A 20803-nucleotide genomic window follows, 5' to 3' on the forward strand; every position below is an offset into this window, starting at 1 on the left:
AACTTTCTTGATAAGAATATTTCTATGGAGAGAAAATAGGTTTTACTCTGATTTGCCGATTTGTGTGTTCTTGACTTGTAACTCATACAACACATCTTGTGTATAACTTTGCAATTGTGTATTCACATGTACAAAAATGGCATAATTAAAAAAATACAAACACATGCATAACTTAAAATTACAACAGCTTGAAACTAATTGCACACACAAATTCTTAAAAATTACACACAAATCACTCATTAAACTGCATTTATCACACAAATCTGGTGTGACGACTCCAAGTGATGCTAGAATGCTGGAATGTCAAAGTTTTCTAATCAGTTTTAAACTTAGATACTGAACAATATCTTAAGCTTAATATTTTCAGACTTTCTTAAACAGATTTGCCCAATAATCATATACAACGTCTAAATAACTAGGACTGGGTTAAAAAAAACAATTAATCGATTTGAATTGATTTAAGCTTAATAGATCAATATAATTGCAATAATAATAATTGAAAAAAAGATGCTTAATAGAGCAATCATCGATTCACAAAAGATATAAATCGACGTGGCAAAGTCAGCTAGCTTGATGCTAACGTTGAATAGAATTTCCCATAGGACGGCTAATGTTAACGCTCGGTTGACCAAAAGATTCATTCCTTAATAAAAATAACATTTTTATTTACTTACATGTATTAATGTTCCAAAGTCTTATAAGGAAATAATTTTAAAGTAACTATTTGTGGTCTAAAACTTCGTTTTTTTCCCTTCATACTGTCGTCTTCTTCTTGAATAAAGTGTACTTCTTTAGCGTGATCGCCACCTAGTGGTCAAACTGAAACGTCCTCCAGGAGAAGCTGAACTGTTTACAATGTTAATGATCTGAACATTTTTGTTAGAACTTCTGCTTTAGAGAATCTATGTAACACTATATTATATTAATCTCACTATGTTACTAATACATTTTACAATATGTGAACTTTATCAGATTGATATAAATATATTCAAATTAAATAATAGATTTTTAATGTATTTCGAAACAAATGTGTATACATTTGTAAACTTATAATTGAATTGAAGAATTGAATCATTTCTAGAAATTATAACCAATACGCAGCCCTATAAATAAGTGTTTTAAAGCACTGAACACTAAAGTTTCTCTATTCTCACTGTTTTCATCACCACATTTTTCTTGCAAGAAGATTTTTACTTTGTTGTGATTTAATTTAACTCCATTTAAAAACAACATTATAACAGAAAACATGTGACAAATTTAAGATTTTTTCTTTTTGCTTCACCCAAAAAAGTTTCCTGTAAAGCTGAAAATGTTCACAATTTTTCCCACTCGGCCTTAAAAAATTGTATTCTTCTGGTGTTGATTTGTGCTCAACTTCTATGTGGGTCACCGTTGGTGATTTTAGTCGTACGTCAATGTGAAAATCAATCTGTCATCCGTGGAAAAAAAAAATTACAGTGTAGAGCACAAAAAAAGGCCCCAACAACAGTGTATCCTCTGGTGATTTTTGTTCTGTCGTACCTCAGATCAAAGCGTGTACACAGTTGCTGCAGCAGAATATATTACAAGTAATGTTTACTGTCTGAGGGGAACAGAAGAAGTTGGGGGAGGTGAACAAAGTCAGTCATTTTGAAGTGACTGTTGTAGGTGGAAGCTGTATGGGGAGGCTTTCAAATAAGCAGAGAATATTGATTTTTTTTCTTTTTATTTTAAAGATTTAATACACAAAAAGGTGCTTCATTAGTACGTTGTTAGTCGGAAAGGAAGTTTTCACTTGTTTGCTCCTTTATCTCTGTCCTACATTTCTAGATCCCAGAACAACAAAGGAAAACAGCTCAAACTCAACATCCACAAAAACAAAAACCTTCTTCTCTTGAGAACAAGGGAGGCCATTTACATCAACCTCAAACGCGACCTCACTCCACTTCTCCAATAATGAGATAATGTCCAAAGGTAAAACCGCGTCTCAAGAGCTTTGATTCACAAGGAGATGACTAAAATCCGGATTATGATACATGAAGGTGTGTTTTTCCGACCTCTGAATGCGCTGCAGGGATGCAGTTCAGAAAATGTTAGAGGGATCAACAAAATCCTGTCAGTCTTGGGAGAAAAAAAAGAAAAAAAAAGGCGTGGGAAGGTTATTGAAGGGCTCAGCGGTGGTGTTTCATAGATGCTAAGTGCCTGAATGGTAATGGCCTCTTGTTCCTGAAAGCAGCTATAGTGTGACTTATTTTACTCGCCTGCTGGAGAAAAGCTTTTAATGATCCTTACAGCATCTTTTCTTACTTCAGCTCGACAGGAACTTTAATAGGTGACCTGTGAAAAATCAAATATGAAGAGCGACTGTGCAGCAGAGAAGTTCAGCTGCTTCCACTTTAAGGGATGGTGTCATGATCACAGCCGTTTTGTCCAAAGATTTTCTTTAGAGCAAAAAGTAATTTTAAATTATATCATTTTCTTTGTTAATCCGATGAAATTTAAAAATCTGAAGCCGTTTATTGGAAAATTAGTATTTCCACCTTTAGGTTCTGACATTTTTTTATTTATTTTATTTCATTTCATGAGTTTACAACACATTTTTTTTTACTTAGTTAAAAAAATTAAACAAATTTCAGGTATTAAGCAGCACATTAATTAGAAAATAAAGATAAATAAATGAAAATAAAGTCAGATCTTCTTATAATAATCATAAATAGACATATTAAATATAACTACTATCATATAAACTCAAATAGTTTGATTGGTTGCTTGAAAGCAAAATACATATTCCGATACCTGTCTCACGATACGATAAATATCACGATATATCTCACGACTCAACCAATTTTTCACTTTTTTAAAGTATGACTTAGAAAAAAAACTCTACCTGAATATTAATCTGTTTTTAATTGTAATAAAATGATCAAACTTAAACACACCTGATCCAGGTAACCAGCAGCAGAAGAGGCAGGATTTCTGTAAAACCAGCAGGAGGGCGTCCCTCAAGGCCTGGATTTGGGCACCTCCTGATTTAAAGAAAAAATGCTTAATCTGAATAAATAATGGATTCGTTTTCTTAGTTAGTTAAGTTTTGTGTTTAGATTTTTAGTACTTCAGAAAACTGATCGAAATAATAGTTGGTGGTTTAATCTACTGTTTGTCATTTATTATTGGAATAATTGTAAAGCACACATTTGTATCTTCTTCTGCACAACAATTGCGGTTCAGAGGCAAAAACTCTTAATCCACTGAATTGGATTCAAATATTTTTTTAAAATCTGCACCAATATTGTCACATTTGAGTTGATTTTTTAATTCAAGAAAATCTGCTGCTGCAGGATGATTTTATTTGACATGGAAGGTGTTTTATTTTGAAAGGAACTTAAATATGCTGATGTCAATAACAATGACATATATAGAGAAACATAACAATATTATAATGCAATAATTGTGATATTTAGAAGCTATATTTTATAAGTTAACGGCTTAATGGCCATTAAAACATAACTTATATTATTTTAACTGGTGAAACTTTGCAGAATTTACTGGTAAAAAATGACACATTTTACCTGTTTTTTAGGCTAATTTGGCATTTAGCTTATATTTCAGCTGCATGTTTTGGCTAATTTTACCTTATTTAAAAATGTTATAGGCTAATTTCAAATATTTTTACCTTATGCTAGCTGTTTTGGCTAAATTAGACATTCTATAATATTTTTAGGCTAATTTGGCATTTTGCTAATATTTAAGCTAGCTTTTAGCTTCAGCCATTTCAGCTATCAACTTCAGATTTTTCAGATGTTAGCTTCAGCGTTTTTAGCTATCAATCTCAGCATCTTCAGCTGTTAGCACTAGCATCTTTAGCACTTTAGCTTACAGCATTCACACTAGCATTATCAAAGGTAATGCTACATATCTAGTTTTTTAAAAATGTTTGAGTACTATTTTTTTAATGAAGATTGCAGAAATTAATTATTTAAAATTTGAATTTATGTGACTTTCTGGAAAACCATAAATGTTTACGTTTAGGCTGTGATTGTTACACTTTTTCTGTTAGCCTACAAACCGACCACATCAGAGAAGAAAACAGTTATGTGGCCCTCACAAGAAAAAGTTTGAGGATCCCTGATTTAAAAGCTTCCTCTTCTTCAATATTTAGATCTAATTTTCACCTCCTGGAGACGCAAAATCTTGTGGCCAACAAGTTAACCTCACAAAAATCTCTTCAATAAAGCTAGCTTTTTTCTGCAGGACAAATCTGCTGAGAGAGCTGCCAGCAACCCTTCTGCTAGCTCTGCGTCACCTTCGGTTCCTTCTGCTGAATCAGAATCAGCTTCAACACCTCCCCTCCAGATTTCTGGAGAGAAGACGGCCCTCATGATCTGAAAAAGGAACTCCGAGTGGAGCCGACGGCTCACTGGCCATTCCCAGGAGGTCCTCAGTTTGAGAGGATGATGGTCCTAAACATCTGAAACGCCATCAGGAAGTGAAAGGAAAAATCCATATTTTACTCAAGTTAATACATTTGGAATAATGCAAATGTGAACAAAAGAGATAAATGAAGATGTTGGTTTTCCAGCTCCTGCAGGAATCGACCTCATACTTGTTGTTGCATCACAGATTGCAGCATTGTTTCAGTCTTGGCCTTTTGTTTTTTTAAAGATGTTGCGCATGTGGGGGTGTGTGCGCGTGGGCTTCGCTGTAGCACAATCTTGCAGATAACCTCTCTTAGAAAATATCTCCATCTTTTGCCTACTTCAGGTCTGTCTTTTGTTCTGCTGTGACGGTATATCATCCGTGTGCCCACACACTCGCTGTCCCCCTGCTTTGATCAGACCGAGCGTGGCGGCACTTTGTAATTTACAGCTCTTGTAAAACCCAAAACGTTGCACACCCTTGATTGTGTTACTCCAGGAAATTAAAGCTTGTTTATCAATGCTGCCTCAGCAACTTGAGGGGTTTGATGTACGACTTTCATCCCACCTTTTTAGATTGCCTCCTGAAGGTACCAGGAAGGTTAGCAAACACTGTCCATACCATTAAAGTCTGGTTTATATTGAAGTTTTAAGTACAAAAATGAAAGAAAGCAGCTTACAAAGCAACTTTTTGTGCAGTCTCAATAAAAATAGGTAGTTTGTGTTACTAAAAGCGATTAAAAATACTTAAGATGACACTATTTCAGGGGTCTGCAAGCAGCGGCTCCAGAGCCACATGTGGCTCTTCTGTCCATCCATGGTGACTCTCTGACTGAAGAAAAATAAAATAGTAATTTTCAAAAATTTGGAGATAAGCTAATATTTTAGCAACATGCTAACATTTTTGGCTAATTTGTTATCTACTGGAGTTTTTAGGCTAATTTAGAGTTTAGCTTCTATTTTAGCAACGGGCTAATTTTTTTCTGGCTAATTTGGCCTCTTTTTAATTTTTTTATGCTAATTTGGAGTTAAGCTAATATTTTAGCAATATGCTAACATTTTTGGCTAATCTATTATTTTCTGGATTTTTAGACTAATTTAGAGTTTAGATTTTATTGAAGCAACATGCTAACGTTTTTGACTAATTTATTATCTACTGGAGTTTTTAGGCTAATTTAGAGTTTAGCTTCTATTTTAGCAACGGCCAAACGTTTTTTGACTAATTTAGTTTGCAGAGGAATTTTAGGCTATTTTGAAGTTCAGCTAGCATTTGAGCAACGAGCTAGCTTTTTTTTCTGGCTAATTTGGCCTCTTATTAATTTTTTATGCTAATTTGGAGTTAAGCTAATATTTTAGCAATATGCTAACATTTTTGGCTGATTTAATTTACCAGGTATTTTATGCTAATTTGGAGTTAAGCTAATATTTTAGCAATATGCCAACATTTTTGGCTAATCTGTTATTTTCCAGATTTTTTAGACGAATTTAGAGTTTAGATTTCATTGTAGCAACATGCTAACATTTTTGGCTAATTTATTATCTACTGGAATTTTTAGGCTAATTTAGAGTTTAGCTTCTATTTTAGCAACGGGCTAACACTTTTGGCTGATTTAATTTACGAAGGTATTTTATGCTAATTTGGAGTTAAGCTAATATTTTAGCAATATGCCAACATTTTTGGCTAATCTGTTATTTTCCGGATATTTTTAGACGAATTTAGAGTTTAGATTTTATTGTAGCAACATGCTAACATTTTTGGCTGATTTAACTTACCAAGGTATTTTATGCTAATTTGGAGTTAAGCTAGTAATTAGGCAACAAGCTAGTTTTTTTTGCTAATTTGGTCTCTACAAAATGTTTAAAAAAATCGCATTTTGAGAAATGCTAGTTTTTTTTTTTAATATTTTTGCTTTTGTTCGTGCCAAAATGGATATAATTCATATGTATTCATAAAAAAGATGGTCATGAATGCAAATCCAGATTTCTTAAAGGCTAAAGTAAGACTATTCGGCTCTTTCTAGGTTTTGATCTGTAGAAAAAGAGTCGAAATGGCTCTTTTACTGTTTAAGGTTGCCGACCTCTGCACTATTTGATTCATCAAAATCTTAAAAACACAGAGTTTATGCTGTTTCTTTCCCCCAAGGGTAATCAGCGCTTCCATATTGAACCAGTCCTAAGCTTTTTTTTAGCCAATTAGGCGAGAGCAGAACAAGAATGAAGCGATAAGAAAACTAAATCCAGGCCAAAGTCGAAGATCATCCAATCAGAAGCTTTTAGGAGAGCTCAAAACAAAAAGTGGATTTGTGGATTGCTCTTACTTTTGATTTTTTTAGACTTTTAAAAGCCAAGCTAGACCTACTTTAAAAGAAAATGTAGTTAATAATTTAATTCTTTTATTTTACTCCTTTTTAGTTTAACTTGTGGATTAAATTTGGGGTTAGATTGCTTGAAATTAAGTGTATGTAACAAAGCATTTTTTCATTGTCGTTTGCATAACATTTGACTTTTTTTGTAGTTTTTAAACCAATTGACATAAATCAGAATCTTTTCTGCTTTCAGCAACATAGACGGCTAAAAACCACAAGGATGGAGTGATGCATACGTCAGGCGTGCATCAGGACATGATCAATGTGAATGTCAACACGTTTGGCACGTTGAAAGATATTATCACTCGTTAAAGTCCCAACTTTAAGACTTTTTTTATCTTCTAAGACTCATAAGATACATCTTTTTAGCTTCGCATTTTCTAAAACGAATTTAGTTAACTTTTTATGTTTTATAGCTTTAGTGATTCATCAGTTTTTCCTTTTTTATCTTTAAATCTATAATGTACAGAATTAGTCAAAGCATTTCCTCCCATTTTATGCTCAAATTTTGATTGTTTTTGCTTTTGATCTATTGTATTTTGTTGCTTTTTATTGTCTTAACCTTTATTTATATATGTTCTGCAGCAGATGCTCTACAAATAAAGTAATTGACCTTATTTTGGTATATGACACAAATGTTCCAAAGTTTGAGGGGAAAAAAATAAAATATTGAAAGTTATTTAAGGTTTAAGTTGATTTATTCTAGAATAATGTTCCTGCCTTTTTATTATATATAATTATGTTAAAAACTTACAGTTTTAAAGTTTTAAAAATTGGGATTCTATTAGCTTTTTGGACTATTTTAGCATTTACTAAGATTTTTTTTAGGCTATGTTGGAGTTTAGCTATTTTTTCAGCCACATGTTAGCTGTTTTTGCTAATTTAAGCTGTTTTTTCCCCCCAGTTTTTTAGGCTACTTCAAAGTTTAGCTTTTTTTTCAGCTACATGCTAGCTTTTTTGGCTAACCTACGTTTTTTTTAAAGGTTTTATGAGGCTAATTTGGCATTGAGCTAATATTTTTGCTAGCTATTAGCTTCAGCGTTTTTAGCTATTAATTTAAGCATCTTTAGCTATCAGCATTAGCATCTTTAGCGGCTAAATTCAGCTTACAGCATTCACACTAGATTATTGTGGTAATGCTACTTATCCAGTTCATAATTATGTTTAAAAGTTACAGTTTTAAAGTTTTAAAATCTTAGTTTTAGAGTGTTTAATAAATGTTTATCCCGTTCGGCCCGTGATCTAAGGTGAGTTTTGGATTTTGGCCCCTTGTGCGATAGAGTTTGACCCCCCTGTTTTAGGTGATTCAGTTCTGAAGAATAATTTAACAAGTTTGTCCGATCCAGCTGAAGAGGGGAGATAATAGGACTGCTCAGGTTTGCAGATTGGAAAGATAATTGGATGTTAAACTGGTTACGGGAACGTTTTGGCTGCAGTCCACCTCTTCTCCGTAAAGTGGGACTGCAAGAGCGAACTCCTCTTCTTTGGAAACGTAGCAGTAGATGTGAGCGATAAAAGCCGCCGCAGCTTCATCCTCACTGCAGAGCTGTTGAAAATGTCAAAACAAGAACAAATGACTCACAGGTAATTACTTTAAAATGTGAAAGTGGTCATCATGAAAACGCTCTTACCTGAAAGCTTTTCTCAGACTCCCCGATGCTTTCCCCGACAGACTGTTCCCTTTATGCTGCGGCGAGTGAGTTTGAGTGAGTCAGGACAAGATTTTGCAAGAAGCAAACAAGCCAGCTTATCAACAGCTGAGTTTCTGTTCCTGGACTTTCCAAAAGTAAAGATGGCACCACACAAAAATCAATATTATCTTTTTTTATGCAGTGCAAGTCACATTAGTTATCCATGATACTGCAGGTGGGATCAAAAGTGTAAAAATATCAATAAATGCAACATTTTATAAGCATATGTTAAATTATTTGCAAAACAAAACCTCTTTAATTGTATTTTTATCAACAAAAAGGCTGAATATCACCTTAAAAATAAATTATTTATTTGAGCTGCAAGGAAATAAATGCATTTTTATTTTGTATTTGTAAGATTAAGAGAACATTGTTATGATGTAAATCAAGGGTGGGTAATTATTTTGACTTGTGGGCCACAAACTGGATAAAAACATGCTTTAATTTTTATTAAAAATCAACAAATATAATGTTAAACAGAACATTTTGGAGTTTTTGCTTGAATATCTGTGATTTTTGTTCTAATTTCTGCTCCAATTGCCCCTTAAGGATGTTTTCATGAAGTAAAAAATGCAAATGTTGCCTTCATGTTGGGTTGGAATAATTGGGAAAAATTATTGTCCAGCAGAAAAAAAAACACAAACGTCAGAAAAACAACAAATATTCCAACACCACATTATTGCAGTTACAAAAAATGGGCAATTTATTTGTAGAGAGGAGACATTGGAATTACAGAGAAGATAAAAATTAATAACACTTGTCAAAATAGTTTACATCACAATAATGAATGGCTAAATCATCTCTTGTGGCTCTTTAGCTTTAATGAAAAAGGCTAATGATTAAATACATATAGATTAGTTACTTAAGTTTTGTCATTTCTGCTTAAATTTTTAACATGTCGAACAGATGAGCAAAAACAGTTTAATTTACTGTCGGAAATCCTGTGGAAATGTTCTTTAAATTTGTGTTTTTCGTTTATAGTTAGTCAAATAAAAGTCTCCAAATGTTTTTTTATTTTGGTAAATGACATGAAAGTGGTTAAAGTTTTGAACAAATGCAGTTTTAAATGATTGAAAGTGATTTAAAAGAATGTGTTTTGTGCCTCACATGTTTATATCTGAGAGTGAAGGAGAAAAAAATGATGGCGGCACCAAAGTCCCAATGATAAAAAACATTGTGTGACAAAGGGTGAGTTTTATTTTGAAAGGAACTGGTGTGCTGCTGTCTAAAGTAAAATAAGTTATAACGGTGTATATATATAAACATATATACACGGTTGAAATTTAATTCTAGTAATATTTAAGTGACATTTATAAATCCATATTTAATTGACAAAAAATCACAAATATTGTACATTTTTTTAAACAATTATGTTAAATTTTTGTGGCTCTTGTTGGATTCTGTAAGAAACTAGAGCAAATATGCCAATTTTTATTCACTTTTTTACTCAAAGTATTCAAGCTTTGATCCTAACTGCTGTTACATTGTCCTCAGTTTGTGGAAAAATCAATAAAAAATAATCAAACATATCAAAAGATGGATTGTATTTAGTGAGAAAAGCAGCAAAAACTCAAAGTTTTAGATCAATAAATGACTAAATTAAGAATTATTATTTTAAATGTTTACATTAATAGCAGTATTTTTAAAGAATTTTTTACCTGATTTTATGTATATTTACTAAGACCGGAAATCGATTAAAAAAAATTAGCTAATTAATCGCGAATCTGGAAAAAATTAACCGCTATATTTTTTTATTTTTATTACAGCATTTGCCGACCAATTATTATCTGCAACATGAAATCACACCCAAAACTTTACATTTAGAACATTTATTTTTAATTAGTGCTGTCAATCGATTAAAAAAAATCTGATTAATCGCGCTTTTGTGTTGTGATTAAACGCGATTAATCTCAATGTTTTACCAGGTAAAATTAATTTGTGGCACCAAACAGTCAATTTTTTGTAAAAAGGGATCTAAAACAAAAAAAATAGCAAGAATAAAGTACTAGAACTGATGGAATATTTATTTTTTTGCATTAACACTTTTTGATTAATCGTGTGTTAACTCGTTAATGTTCACCGCCCTAATACTTATCGTATAAGATCCAAAACATTAATTAATGGTTCGGTTTGCTTTCCAATGGTTTCCCCTTCAAAGACTCACAGAACACTTGCAGGTACCGATACTATCCGGCAGAATAACCTTCTTGTTCTCCTCAAACCACCTACACACGTACTCCGCTTTCCCCTCACACACCAGAGGATTCCCGCTCAGGTCTAGGCCTCCATCCTCCAGAGAGGTCAGCGGGTCAAACAGCCCCTCAGGGATCCGGCTCACCTCATTGCCGTCCAGACTCAGCTGCGTGAGCCGAGTCAGACCCTGGAAGAGGTTTCCCGGGAGGTGGCTGAGCTTGTTGTGAGCGAGGGTTAAAACAGTCAGGCTGTGCATGCCCTGAAACGAAGACGCATCTAAGCTGTGCAGCTTGTTCTCCTGAAGGTTCAACCGCTCCAGTTTAGCCAGTCCGTCCAGGGAATGTGGAGGAATCTTCTCCAGACGGTTGTTGGATAAATCGAGATTTTCCAAATTGGGGAGCTTCTGGAGCAAAACTGTTGGGATTTTTGTTAAAAGGTTTCCAGATAAGTCCAACCAGGTCAGACTGCTGTTTTCAGGCAACCACTCTCCCCGAGCTTCTTCTATGAGGTTGTTCTTCAGCACCAAGCTGCGGAGCGGAGCGTGGCTGAAGACGTCGGCGGGCAGATCCCTCAGCTTGTTTTCCGTCAGATCCAAATTTTGCAGAAGAGGAACGCCTCTGAGAAGATGAGGAGAAAGGCTCCGCAGGTGGTTTCCATACAGGTGGAGTTCTCGCAGCAGCGGCGTCGCTTTCAGATGCTCTTCTGTGACGGATGTGATGTTTGTCAGCTGGATTGTCAGGATAGTAGTGCTGTTTGGAAGACCATCAGAAGGAAAGTCCACTAGAGGAACCTCAGTGCAAACCACCTCTGATCCTCCAGGGTTGCACTTGCAGAATTCCGGACAGGAACGACTCGCATGGCAGGAGAAGACCACGAGGAGGAAAACCAGAACACAACTGGACATTATTGCTGAATGCAGCAGAACGAGGACAGAGGATAAAAAAAGTCAGGACAGAATTGCAAACAGAAAATTAAATCAATTCAAGGAAAATATTTTCTAGTTCAAGCACATTTCGTCCTCAAACACAAAAGAAACTTACAGCTGTTTTCCATTTAAACGGGTTTGATTCGGTAATGACAGCTGGCAGTTTACTGGCACTCAATGGGAGGAATCCAGCAATGTAATGATTGCTTATTGTGCAAACCAGGGCTTGCCACAGCAGTCCCTTGTCAAGGACATGCAGTGTCAACATGGGGAGTGACTGCACTTGCTGCCATGTCCAATCCACATTCTGTTGCATTGGAAGAAAAATAGATTTTAAGGTGACTAATATTCCCCACGAATAAAAAAAATATATAAAAAATCAAATTAAAATAAAATACAAAAAAAAAAAATTAAAAACATTGAAATCAAAAAGATCGTAAAGCAGACTTTTACCGATAAATAAGAATATAAATAAATAAATACAAGCCCTGCGACAGACTGGCGACCTGTCCAGGGTAAACCCCGCCTTCGCCCTTCAGTAGCCGGGTTAGGCACCGGCACCCCCGTGACCCCAAAAAGGCACGAAGCGGTCAGGAAAATGAATTAATGAAAATAAATACAATTTAGTGGTGTGAGAAAATATTGATTCCGTGAATTGTCACAATACTTTACTTTAATCACTAATCACCAATTATTTTTTCTGATTAATTGTTCATGTGCAAACTGGATGTAAAACACATCTTAACCATTATTAGCTTTAAACTAACTAAAAACTAGATATATTCACACTAGCATTATAATAGCTGAAAACACTGAAGCTGATAGCCTGCTAAAATATTAGCCAAACTCCAAAATACCCTAAAAAAAGCCCAAATTAGCTAAAATAGCTAGCATGTAGCTGAAATCTTAGCTAAATTCCAGAATAGCTTGAAAAATAAAAAAGCTTAAATTAGCTAAAACAGCTAGCATGTAGCTGAAATATTAGCTAAACCCCAAATTAGCCTAAACAACTGAAAAAAGCCCAAATTAGCCAAAGCAACCAGCATGTAGCTGCAACATTAGCTAAACTCCAGAATAGCCTGAAAAACAAAAAAAAGCCTAAATTAGCGAAAACAGCTAGCATGTAGCTAAAATATTAGCTAAACTCAAAAGTAGCCTAAAAAACAACAACAAAAAAATATATTAATTAGCAAAGACAGCTAGCATATAGCTGAAATATTAGCTAAACTCTAGAATTGCCTAAAAAACAAAAAAGGCTAAATTAGCTAAAACAGCTAGTATCTAGCTGAAATATTGGCTAAATCCCAAATTAACCTAAAAAAAGCTGAAAAAATGTGAATTAGCCAAAATAGCTAGCATGTAGCTGTAATATTAGCTAAACTACAGAATAGCCTGAAAAACCTTAATAAATGCCAAAATAGTACAAAAAGCTAGCAGAATGCCATCCTAACTTTCAACTTTACTACACTCTGATTCCATATAATATAAAAGTAACGACTAATTGACTATTAAATTAGACGTCGATTATTTTAAAATCGAGTAGTCGGCGATTAGTCGACTAATCATGCCAGCCTCAACTTGCATCGATTTGAAAATACTGCCAAAGTGAAAATTAATTAACGATTTAAAAGCAACCCTGTAGATCAGTCCTTCTTTCGTTTAATATTTAAATATTTCCTAAATTACCAAAATAAAAGCACCATGAATTTGCTTGGATAAAAGCAACTTAATGTGCTTAACGATTTAACCATTAAATAACATGCATTTTACAATTTTACTTTTTCAAAAAAATGTATTAATATTCACATCATTCTTAAGTCAATTTAAAAAAATAGGTAAATATTGTCTGGTACTGTCTTGGGATATCGCGATACATATCAAATCACCAGATTCTTGCCTATACTCAATAAAATTGTCTTTTTTGAGCCTTTTTTGCAGCATTTTCACTGATTAGTGGACACCGCTATTCAGAAGATTAATGCAACTTTGAATAAAACAACCCAAAATTTACTTTTATTTCCTGCCATTACATTTAATAATTACATTCATATGAAAATGTATTGTCAATAAACTATATAAATTGTGTGATTCTAACTTCAGTGGATTTTTAATTCAAATGATAGAATAATAAGGAGCTATGAATGTATTCACTTCTATGTATTTGTGTGCACCAAGCAGCAAAACAAGGAAAAAAAAACTATTGATTTAAAAGCTAAAAGGGAAAACTTTTAAATTATGACCATATAGGGAGAAAAAGCAGGGGTTTGTGATGACTTACTCTGACTGGGACGAGGCTGCAGGTACTGCAAGTTTCATTCATGGCAAATTCATCCAGAACATTGAGTCACACGGGATGGAATAAAAACCTTTGAAATGCCATCCCAGCTGCAGTGCCACATGACGAATCATTACATTATGGATGGAGAGAGCCAGTTGGCTTTAAGGTGTCTTGAAAGATTTATTCCAGCAGAGCCCACTCACTCCGCATGCACTAGTGAGATAAAGACACTTCTATTCTGGTAGGGTTCAAAGTGTCTCCCAAAATACACAGTATTCAGATGGTTGACTGGAAGGATCAGCCTGGTATTACCCTGATGCTATTCGAGTGTCTCCAGTGGCCCACGGTGACCTGGAGTTGTTTTCGACATCTATTTTATCTACAATTTCCCGAAGTCCCTGCTGTTCAAGAATTGTATTTTCAATTTTCTCAATTTATTTAAATACAAAAGCTGTTTTTTGTCTTGTTGTACTTGTCTATGCTTGTAATAATTTTTATTGAATTATTTTTGTCAGTTTGTTTTATTGTCTTAAATTAATCAAATAATGACAATATGTTGGTCTGAAAGGAGATTCATTTTAATTTTATTTTTTTTTTTGTGCTGCATAAATCATTTTTAACTATAAAAAGGGGGCGTCCACTTTCCCACTTTATCCCAAAAGTAGAAAATTATTGATAAAGTAAAACAATTAAACCTAGAAAAGTGGCATTACCTGCGATGAGAGTGTGAGGCTTTTTGCTGAAAGTAGTTGCTGAAGATACTGAAGCTTTTAGCTGAAAATGGTGACACAATATACTTACCGGTAATTGCTGAAGGGATTTGCCGAAAATGCAAGAGTCATTTGTAAAATGTTAAATTTGCTTAAAATTGATCCAAAATTGATCTAAATGTCTGAAAAACTTGCAGTAAAATTGCCTAAAAATCCCTAATACATGCCAATTTTTGCAAAAATATCTAGTGTGTAACTAAATATGAGCTAAACTCCAAATTAGCCCAAAAAAACCTTAGATTCAAAATTAACCAAAAAAAGCTAGCTCGTTGTTTAAATAGTAGCTAAACTCCAAACTAGCCTAAAATTAAAAAAAATTCATGTTGTTAAAATAGAAGCTAAACTATAAATTTGCCTATAAAAACTTCAACAAATTAGCCAAACACGTTAGCATGTTATTAAAATATTAGCTAAACTCCAAATTAGCATAAAAACCCCAATAAATGCCAAATTAGCAACAAAATAAAGAAAACAAAAAAAGCTAGCATTTGCTTATTTACTAGCTAAACTGCAAGATTGCCCAAAATTTCCCAGTAAACATAATTACTCAAAAACGTTAGAATGTTGCTAAAATAGAAGGTAAACTCTAAATTAGCCTAAAACCCCCAGTAGATAAATTAGCCAAAAACGTTAGCTTGTTGCAAAAATATTAGCTAAACTCCAAATTAGCATAAAAAAACCCAGTAGATGCCAAATAAGCAACGAAACAAAACAAACAAAAAAGCTAGCATTTGCTTATTTACTAGCTAAACTCCAAGATTGGCTAAAATTCCCCATTAAGCTAAATTAGTCAAAAACATTAGCATGTTGCTAAAATAGAAGGTAAACGGTAAATTAGCCTAAAAACCCCAGTAGATAAATTAGCCAAAAACGTTACCATGTTGCAAAAATATTAGCTAAACTCCAAATTAGCATAAAAACCCTCAGTAGATGTCAAATTAGAACAGAAAGGCAGGCATATTTGTTATTTACTAGCTAAACTCCAAGATAACCTAAAATTCCTCAGTAAACTGAATTATTCAAAAACGTTAGCATGTTGCTAAAATAAAAGGTAAACTCTAAATTAGCCTAAGATAACAAATTAACCAAAAACATTAGCGTCTTGCTAATATATTAAGTAAATTCCACATTTTTGGAAAATGACTATAAAAGATGAAAACACAGCCCATGAATATTTTAAATGCTTGTTGCTAATCAACATACAATTGTGAAATTTAGCTTTCTCATTGATTTCCCTACAGGGCATATTTTGCTCATCATTTCAAAAAACTTAAAAATTTATAAAAATCAAAATTACAAGAAGTAATGTCCTGAATGAGCTGAACATTTTGACCCCAAGATTGCTGAAAGCGTGAGTTTTTATGTGCTAAAAAATGTATGGAAAGTGTGTGAATGTTTACTGAGCATTCACGCTATAAAACTAAAATAAAACTGTTATATAGTTAAAAAATAAAAGTTAAGCTTGGTTTTACTTTGAAAATTCAAAATGGCTTTTAATTACCTCCAAAAAGGTTTGAAAATTCCCCACATACGACTCACTTCAACTCTGATGTTTAAGTATTTTTTGTTTATTGTTCCATTTCCAAATGTTTTATTAAACATAAATGAATTATGGAAAAAACAACATTTTTTCATTACACATTACTGCATTATAATACAGATTTTTAGTGTTTAAAAGCTCAAAATACTCCATTCAAATAACTCTTTTCATACAATTACAGGATCACATGTGTATAATGTGCTGCTGTAATATTCATTAAGATAACAGACTTCTGTTCTTTCTATACAAATGCTCAAAAACATGCTTAAAATTTTTTGAAAATGAATCTAAAAACTGAATCTTTTGATTATAAAAGTTTTGCTTTGCTTAAAAAAAATCTTTGTTGATGATTTTCCATTTTCTGAGAACGTTTCAGTCCCTTTTGTTGCCTTTTGTCAGTTGATTTCTTTGGCGGCATTTGTGTCCAGGCCGCCATCATCAATCCACATCATGCTGAAAACGCAGCCTCGGTTAACTGTGAAGAGAGGAAGGAAAGAAAGACAGAAAGAAGTGAAAAGCTGGGACACAAGCAGCAGAGTGGCAGGAATTCAAAGGCACGCCCACACAAAATCCACACGAGTTAAACGAAAAGCTAACCAGAATCCACACAAGATGCGAGCGGATGAAACCAGATAATATGCAGATTATATATTTATCCTTTTACTGAAAACGTGCAGATTCAATCTCTAAAAACCTTCAGATGCTTTTAAAAATCTATAAAGGCAAGTTTGATAAAAAGACACACAGCTCTCATGCAGAGGTCCAGTTACCCTCTGTCCCTCCTTCATCTTCAGAACATATCATCATCCTCATCCTCCATAGACCAACTCCAGTTTTTCAGGTCAAAATCAAGCACCCTGAAAGGACGAAGTTCAAGGACTGAGTCACAAAATTCACGCGACAATACTTGCCCCTGCCACCAGGGGGCAGCGAGGAGCTGACGACCACAGAGTGCTGGTTATGATGGGGGTTAGTAGGAGGCATGGCAGCACAGCAGACGCTCTGCTACTTACAGTCTCCCAGCCAGAGAGACGTTAGAAAGGTGGAGTCAGAGGTCAGGGGGGTCAGTGGAGGATGATGCGAAGCATGGGGCCAGAGCTGGAGGATGACAGCTGGTTAGGGTGAGGCCGTCGCGTTACATGAACAGTTTAACAGATATTACCTCATTAGGCTGAAGCTGCAGAGTGCTAAACTCAGTCAGCACACATACAAATAGTGGAGGGAAAACAAGCCCCCATTATAGATATAATTAGAAAACCGTCTCCAGAGCAACTCCACAAATAAATAATATGGAAGAGTTAACAAAATGGTTTCCTGTAAGGGTCATTTAAAGACCCACTCAGATGAAAATAGTGTTTTTCTAAAAATTCTGATTATTCTTTGTTCAAATTATTGCAAAGCAGGTGCAAACATTTGAAAAAAAAGGCAGATTTTTGATGTAGAAAATAAGCTACTATATTGGTAACTAAATAATTAATAAGAAAATAAAAGTGCAAATAATCTGTATTGCATATTTTATGCAAAAAGTAATCACATGAAGTCTTAAAAGTTTGGTATTGTCGATCACTACTGGTGCGGGGCCACAAGATCCCACCAACGAGAAGGGGAAAGGGGGGCGGGGTTGCTCCTCGCCAACAGTCTCCCACAACATTTCTAATAAACTATCCTGGAAAAGGATTTTGACTTTGGAAAAAAGCGGCAAAATCTTAATTAAAATCATTTTTTTTTTACTATAGATCTAAAGAGGATTGGAGTGGGACTTTAAATTTTTGGAGTGCAAATATAAATAAAAATATGATTAATGGGTAAAAAAATAAAAGTTTAAACACAATTTAAGTAGCAGACTTTTCACTGGTGTCGGAGAAAAATTGGTTAAAACTGTTATAAGATTAGATATTCAACAGTGGAAGTTATTGTGATTTACTCAAATCGACACATATTTCTATACAATGAAATGATCCACTTAAAGTTATTTTTTTTCAACTTTATAAGTTTAACCCATTAACTTTTCGATAACACAATCAACATAATTACGTACCTGAAAAGTTACAGCTCAACCAGCCTTGCCAAGTGGGCCCCATATGGTTCAAAAGTGGGCTGAAAATGTGGCCACCAAAGGGTTTGTCCACATTGGCTTAATTGGGCTCTCAGTGGGTTAGTTTGCTACGCTAGCCAGCTGAACCGGGGGCAGCGTAGTGTGCTAGTAAGCTCTGCTGTATCGAGCTAACAAGCTCTGATGTTTTGAGCTAGCAAGCTGCACTGTAGCAAGCTACCAAGCGCCACTGTAGGGAACTCTGTTGTAGCATGCTAGAGAACTCCTCTGTAATGAGCCAGTAAGCTCCGCTGTATCGAGCTAATAAGCTCATATGTAGCGAGCTAGCAAGCTCCTCTGTAGCATGCTAGCAAGCTCCTCAGTAGTGAGTTAGCAAGCTCATCTTTAGTGAGTTAGCAAGCTCCTCTGTAGCAAGTTAGTAAGCTCATCTGTAGCATGCTAGCGAGCTCCTATGTAGCGAGCTTGCGAGATCCTCAGTTGCAAGCTAGCAAGCTCATCTGTAGCAAGTGAGTGAGCTCATCTGTAGCGAGTTAGAAAGCTCCTCTGTAGCCTGGTAGCAAGCTCCTTTGTAGCATAATAGCAAGCTCATCTGTCGCGAGCTGTAGCAGGCTAGCGAGCTCCTACGTAGCAAGCTCATCTGCAGTGAGCTTGCAAGCTCCTCTGTATTGAGATAGTGAGCACCTTTGTAGCGAGCCAGCAAACTTCACTGTATCAAGCTAACGAGCTCAACTGTAGCAAGCTAGCAAGCTCCTCTGTAGCATGCTAGCAATCCCATCTGTAGTGAGCTAGCAAGCTCTGTTGTATTGAGCTAAAAAGCTCCTCTGTAGCAAACTAGTAAGCTAGCCATGCTAGCAAGTTCATCTGAAGCGAGCTAGCAAGCTCCTCTGTAGCATGCTAGCAATCCCATCTGTAGCGAGCTAGTGAGTTCCGATGTCCACCAGGCAACTAGTTAGCGTAGCGAGCTAACCCACTGAGTCTCCCCTTAAGTCAATATGGGCAAACACAGAAACAGACAAAGACATTCAGGACTCACATTTTCGTCCTACTTTTAAACCATATGGGACCCACTTGGCCGTGCTGGCTGAGAGTTTGTTAAAGATTTTGTGTTTAAGAGTCACTGGCGACACCTCCAGTGTTAAAGGGTTAACAGGAATAAGAAGAAAAACCCCCAGAGATTCCTGACCTGCTCTTCCCGGAAGCTTGCTGTTGCCTGTTGGACTGGACCCGGATGGCCCTTCGATGGCTCGATAACTGAGGAGAGTTTCTCGGTGAAAAGTGTGGGGAGGGTCGGGGAGGAGAGTGGAGCTGCGTGTCCACGGGGTTGATCTGCGCCGGAGGACTCCTTAACGGGTGTTTCTTCGGGATCCGTTTGAGGAGGTGGCTGACCCAGTGCTGCTGCTCCTCTTTGGAGCTGGTTAGCACCAGCAGGTCTCTGGCCGTGGACATGTCATAGTTCACTGAAATAGAGGAGAACAACCAGATTAGAACCAAGAATAAGACGGAATTTACTTTACTTTGATTTTAGAAGAAACACTGATAAATCATTTTACCTGTTATGTATTGGCAAGTTTTAAATGATTTTATTTTTTATATAAGTGTTACTTTTCTTCTAATTTAAAATTATGGGATAATTTCTTTATTCTGTTCTGTCAAATTTGCATCTGAATGTTTAATAAAAATACTTTCTAGGAAATTCTGTGCTTTTATTTTGAAAAGTTTACCTGAAAACTCCTCTAAAAACGGAACTTACCTTTGCAGGGAACAAAAACTTCTTCTTTTTTGTCCAAATGGTCTTTGTGGAACTTGATGTGACAGCGGCGGCACTCGATGGCCGGTGGCGGCTTGAAGACGCTCCACAGCGGCTTGTTGCAGGTCTCACAGTTGGCGGGGAAGTGATAGAGAGTGACGATGAACTCGTGGCCTTTGTGGCTGATGAAATTGTTGCGGTCGCTGTTGGAAGTGGTTTCCAGTGCGGTTTCCAGCTCTCGTTTGCTCTCGCCCTCGTTGTCGTAGAGGATCTGCGTAGAAGAGATGGCGAGGAAGTGAGCTTGAAAAGGAAGTAGTGAAAAAAAAAAAAAAAAAAATTTACCTGAAATATCTTTGGAATTTCTTTGGGATCTGCACGGTAGACGTCTGTTTGAGTGACGGAGCGAACGTGGAACAGCTTACTGTGAGAGAAGAGAAGAATCAACTCAGCTTGAAGATAAAAAAAACATGTTTCAGCGTTTTTCTCATGACTACAGTCACCTAAAGGCGACCCAAATGTAAGTTTTTTCAACAAATTTTGCACAAGGTTGCAGAGATTTTAAGAATAAGTTAAAATTTTACAGCAACTGGACACATTTCAAGTTTGCACGGTGGCGGTCCAGTGACAGTTGGGTAGCAGGAAGGCAGCAATAACAATTGACTAACAGAAGAGTCTCCAAGGTCCCCAAAATCGTCTGATGATTAGCCGATTTCAGACTGCCACCCTCTAGCCACCCTCCTGCCATCCCACTGTCACCCTCCTGCCATCCCACTGTCACCCTCCTACCACCCTCTAGCCATCCTCCTGCCATCCCATTGCCAACCTCCTGCCACCCTCCTGCCATCC

General features: G+C 35.5%; 2 protein-coding genes and 1 long non-coding RNA gene across 3 annotated transcripts in view; all 3 read right to left on the bottom strand.

The window, feature by feature from the left end:
- Nucleotides 1–1692: 1692 nt before the first annotated feature.
- LOC118598136 lies at nt 1693–5341 on the bottom strand. The gene is made up of 3 exons (XR_004947237.1): nt 4283–5341; nt 2919–3005; nt 1693–2316 (listed from the first exon to the last, which is right to left on the bottom strand). It is a non-coding gene; the product is annotated as an uncharacterized LOC118598136 (long non-coding RNA).
- Nucleotides 5342–10195: 4854 nt separating this feature from the next.
- On the bottom strand, nt 10196–12130 carry si:dkey-90m5.4 (leucine-rich alpha-2-glycoprotein). Its single transcript, XM_024290746.2, has 2 exons — nt 11685–12130; nt 10196–11553 (listed from the first exon to the last, which is right to left on the bottom strand). Exons 1-2 carry the CDS (start codon nt 11695–11697, stop codon nt 10604–10606), a joined length of 963 nt encoding a protein of 320 aa, XP_024146514.1. The 5' UTR covers nt 11698–12130; the 3' UTR covers nt 10196–10603.
- A 4039-nt stretch (nt 12131–16169) lies between these two features.
- Nucleotides 16170–20803, bottom strand: part of LOC112158227 (rho-associated protein kinase 2) — a 41070-nt gene continuing 36436 nt past the window's right edge. Inside the window, exons 29-32 of the mRNA XM_024291478.2 lie at nt 20300–20378; nt 19961–20228; nt 19394–19667; nt 16170–16632 (exon numbers count right to left, since the gene is read on the bottom strand). Coding sequence (XP_024147246.1) covers nt 16629–16632; nt 19394–19667; nt 19961–20228; nt 20300–20378 — 625 coding nt within the window. The 3' untranslated portion in view covers nt 16170–16628. The remainder of the gene's footprint in view (nt 16633–19393; nt 19668–19960; nt 20229–20299; nt 20379–20803) is intronic.

The sequence above is a fragment of the Oryzias melastigma genome, linkage group LG24 (assembly GCF_002922805.2).
Source record: "Oryzias melastigma strain HK-1 linkage group LG24, ASM292280v2, whole genome shotgun sequence".
Taxonomy (NCBI): Eukaryota; Metazoa; Chordata; class Actinopteri; order Beloniformes; family Adrianichthyidae; genus Oryzias; species Oryzias melastigma.